Consider the following 4540-nt stretch of genomic DNA (forward strand, 5'->3'; position numbering starts at 1 on the left):
GAGGAAACCCGCCGACGGGAGCTGGAAAAGGAGGCCAAGTTGACGGCAGAAAAGGAGCTGAGGTCCATCCTAGTCTAGGTGGAGACGGCTAGGAACGACGCTGTGACGGAGTTTAAGGATTCGTCATCCTTCATAGATGCTTGTGCTGCCTACTACGGTGACGGGTTCAAGGACTACTTGAAACAAGTAAAATCCGTCTATCCTAACTTGGATTTGTCAAGGATTTCTATGGATAAGTCCATCCCGTCAACCCCTGCAGGCGACGCCGTCAATGAGGAAGCTGACGACAACAGTCAGAGGGACAACAGCATCGTTCTAGCTCAGCTAGCCGCGGATCAGTCCGTCACTCTGACTCCAGCAAACCCTCACAATGACGATCCAAATGCCGTCAGCCCTTCTATCTCCTGCGCCCAGCCTTTTACTGCCGAAGACGATGGAAGACCCTAAGGCCCCTTTATTTCATGAACTTAAAAAAATTTTCTTTCCTTTTCTTTTTTTTTTTTCAAGGAAAAATGTAGACAAACTGTAGTACTTGATGCTTGTTTTTCTGGGCTTTTGTAAAGACATCGCCTGTGTTAATCTTAATATGTTATTTTATGCTTCAAGTATGTGTGTTTTTTTTTATACATACTCTAAGTCGGAATCATATGCTCATGACGAGCTCGTCAGCTTATGGGTGACGGGGTTTTTCTCATTTTCAATTCAAAAATGTTGAGCCGGTGATGGCGTCAGCTTCTTTGAGTTGTTTTTATCATTCTGTCAGTTTCATGGGCGACGTCGTTGGATCAAACTTAGTTGTATGCCTGTAAATTTCTTAATGGCGTCAGCTTTTTAGCTGATTTAGTTCGATGTATCTATTTTGCCATACGCCCATCTTTTTATGAACAATACCGTCGGTTTAGTCAACTTATTTTAAGATGATTGCGGTATATCCGTCACTTTGAATATAACACCGTTACTTAGTTGCGTCATGACAAGGTGACGGGTTCAACAAAGAGCAAATTTTGTTGCGCTTGTACCTCTTATGTACTTAGTAATAAGGCCCTCTACTTAGCAATGAGGTCGTCCACCTTGTTGGCTAAGAAATAGGGTCGTCCACCTTGCTGATTTTAGGTGTAGGTTCGTCCACTTTGTGGACTTCACTCATGGGGCCGTCCACTTTGTGGATTTAGCCATGGGGTCGTCCACTTTGTGGACTTTATTCATAGGGCCGTCCACTTTGTGGACTTGGCCATGGGATTGTCCACTTTGTGGACTTATTAGTAGGTCGTCCACTTTGTGGATTTAGTAGTAGGTCGTCCACTTTGTGGACTTATCCATGGGGCTGTCCACTTTGTGGATTTAGCCATAAGGGCGTCCACTCTTGTAGACTTGGTCGTCCACTTTATAGACTTGGCCACAAGGCCGTCCACCTTGTGGACTCAGTATTCCTTTGAAAAACATAACAAGTTCACTAGTCGTTTCTGAATAAACCTCCTCTTATTAGAATGAATGCATAAGTAAAACTTTGTCCGAAAAAGAAAAGATAAACTTTCAGCTCCTGAGGCTTAAATTATATTGTAGACAGGAATAAACTTAGGACAAACAATTGAAGAACATAAACTGACAATGAGGAGTAGTGTTTTGCTTTGCCATTTTTTACTGGTAGTATCTTCTGAGATGCTCGGCATTCCATGGGTGTCGTAGCTTCTGCTCGTCAAGCGTTTCCAGTTGATAGGTGCCCTTTCTTAGCCATGACATAATCTTGTAGGGTCCTTCCCAGTTCGGGCCAAGCTTTCCTTGTGCGGGATCTCTAGCAGCGCCCATCACTTTCCTTAAAACGAGGTCTCTGACCTTGAAGTCTCGGTGCTTGACTCGGGAGTTGTAGTGTTTGGCTACGAGGTCCTGGTACTGTGCGAGTCTCTGTTCAGCTGCCGCCCTTACTTCATCAACTAGATCCAGTTGTAGACGTAGCTCTTGATCATTTCTTCCCTCGTCGTAATTGTCCACCCTATAGCTCGTGAGTCCTATCTCAGCTGGAATGACCGCTTCACTTCCGTATGTTAACTGGAAATGGGTTTCTCCTGTAGGGGTTCGTACTATCGTTCTGTATGCCCATAATACGCTGGGTAGCACCTCAGGCCATATGCCCTTTGCCCCCTCGAGCCGAGTCTTGATGATTCGAAGCAAGGATCGGTTGGTGACTTTAACTTGTCCGTTTGCTTGAGGATGGGCTGGGGAGGAATAATGGTTCTTGATTCCTAACTCTGAACAGAAGGCTCGGAAAGAGTCGTTGTCAAATTGCTTATTGTTGTCTGAAATTAAGACTCTTGGAATTCCGTACCTGCAAACAATGTTCTTCCATACAAAACCCCTTATATTCTTTTCAGTGATTATGGCTAAGGCTTCAGCTTCAACCCATTTGGTGAAGTAATCGATGCCAATGACGAGAAACTTCAGTTGCCTTGCTGCCATTGGGAATGGTCCCATGATGTCCAACCCCCATTGGGCGAAAGACCATGGGGCGGTTATGGGGGTCAACTCTTCCGCCGGTTGCCGGATGATGTTGCTGAACCTTTGACATTTGTCGCAACCTCTCACATAAACCTGGGCGTCACTTTGCATTGTCGGCCAGTAGTATCCGGCCCGAATTAGATTGTGTACCAGTGACCGTGATCCGGAGTGGTTGCCGCATATTCCCTCGTGTACTTCTCTCATAACATAGTCTGCCTCTTCGGTGCCTACACATCTTAAGTATGGTCGAGAGAAGCTTCTTTTGTAGAGGACGTCCTTTATCAAGACAAACCGCGCTGATCGGACCTTCAGCTTCCTGGCAGCCTCCTTTTCATTAGGCAACGTGCCATCTTTTAGGTAGGAGATCAAAGGGGTGGTCCAACTATTCTCGGAACCAATTTCCTGTATGTTGACAACGTCAATTAATGGTGAGGACTAAGTAAAAGAAAGTACCCCGTCAATGGTGATCATAGACTCTGCAGATGCGGCTTTGGAAAGACGGTCGGCGTGTTCGTTTTCTCCTCTTGGAATTTGGACTATTTTGGCCTGCAACCCATCTATCCTCTTTTTCGTTTGCTCCCAGTACTTCTTCATTTTCTCGCCCTTGCACTCGTACTCGCCGTTCACCTGGCTTGCAACGACCTAGGAGTCGCAGTGAACAACTACGCTTACGGCCTCTACAACTTGGGCAAGGTCTAAACCTGCTAGCAGGGCTTCATACTCAACTTCATTATTAGTTGTAAGAAAATTGAGGCGAATCATAAATTTGAGTTCTTCGCCTTCCGGGGATTTAAGCATGACCCCGACCCCTCCGGCCTTCTTGTTGGACGACCCGTCCGTGAAAACAATCCATTGGGGACTTCTTTCCTCTTTGCCTTCCATGCTGGTGAATTCCGCAATGAAGTCGGCAACCACTTGCCCCTTAATGGTGGTGCAGGGGTGATATTGTATGTCAAATTTGCTTAATTCTATTGACCACAATGCCATTCGTCCGGCGGCTGCAGGGCTGCCCATTGCTCATCGCAAAGGTTTGTCAGTTAGGACGACTATCGTATGGGCTTGGAAATATGGCTTGAGTTTGTGGGCCGCCGTGACCAAAGCGAAGGCAAGTTTTTCCATGGGGGGGTATCTCTCCTCTGCACTGTGCAATGCCTTGCTCGTGTAGTACACGGGCCGTTGAATCTTGTCATCTTCTCTAATTAGGGCCGCACTGACAGCTGCCGGGGAAATGGCCAGATAAAGGAATAGTTCTTCTCCTGGCTGTGAGGGGCTTAGTAACGGTGGTAAAGAGAGATAGACCTTCAGATCTTCGAACGCCTGTTGACATTCAGCCGTCCATTCAAAGGATTTTTTCAATGTTTGGAAGAAAGGTAGGCATCTGTCTGCCACCTTCGACACGAATCTACTAAGCGCGGCGACCCTGCCATTGAGACTTTGTACTTCCTTCATATTTTTAGGAGGGGCCATCTCCATAATGGCCTGAATCTTGTCCGGGTTAGCCTCGATACCTCTTTGGGATACCATGTACCCTAAGAACTTTCCCGCTGTCACTCTAAAGGCACACTTGCTTGGGTTGAGCTTCATGTTGTAGGAGCGAAGAGTGTTAAATGTTTCCTTGAGATCCTCCAAATGAGCTTCTTCCCTTTGACTTTTGATGAGCATGTCGTCGACATATACTTGGACGTTTCTTCCAATCTGCCGTGTAAACATCTTATTCATGAGCCTCTGATAGGTTGTGCCAGCATTTTTCAGGCCAAGGGGCATGACCTTGTAGCAAAAGAGGCCTTGGCTGGTCACGAACGAGGTCTTCTCTCGATCGGCTTCGTCCATTCGGATTTGGTTATACCCAGAAAACGCATCCATGAAGCTCAGCAGCTGATGTTTGGCCGTGGAATCCACCAAGATGTCGACTTGCGGGAGGGGGTAGCTATCCTTGGGGCATGCTAAGTTCAAGTCCGTGAAGTTGACGCACATCCTCCATTTCCCGTTGTTCTTTTTGACCATCATGACATTTGCTAACCAATCAGGGTAGTACACTTCCCTGATA

General features: G+C 46.5%; 1 protein-coding gene across 1 annotated transcript; it reads right to left on the reverse strand.

Moving 5' to 3' along the window:
• Positions 1-1638: 1638 nt before the first annotated feature.
• On the reverse strand, positions 1639-3507 carry LOC142616379 (uncharacterized). Its single transcript, XM_075789245.1, has 5 exons — positions 3166-3507; positions 2947-3120; positions 2786-2895; positions 2324-2554; positions 1639-2086 (listed from the first exon to the last, which is right to left on the reverse strand). Exons 1-5 carry the CDS (start codon positions 3505-3507, stop codon positions 1639-1641), a joined length of 1305 nt encoding a protein of 434 aa, XP_075645360.1.
• Between the last annotated feature and the right edge of the window lie 1033 nt (positions 3508-4540).

This window comes from Castanea sativa, chromosome 11 (genome assembly GCF_040712315.1).
Source record: "Castanea sativa cultivar Marrone di Chiusa Pesio chromosome 11, ASM4071231v1".
Lineage (NCBI taxonomy): Eukaryota > Viridiplantae > Streptophyta > Magnoliopsida > Fagales > Fagaceae > Castanea > Castanea sativa.

Coding starts and splice junctions, on each gene's coding strand:
- LOC142616379 (XM_075789245.1), bottom strand. CDS start 3,507: ATGGGCAGCCCTGCAGCCGCCGGACGAATGGCATTGTGGTCAATAGAA. Junction 2,896..2,946: donor CTATGATCACCATTGACGGG/GTACTTTCTTTT, acceptor GTCAACATACAG/GAAATTGGTTCCGAGAATAG. Junction 2,087..2,323: donor TGGAAGAACATTGTTTGCAG/GTACGGAATTCC, acceptor ATGGGCATACAG/AACGATAGTACGAACCCCTA.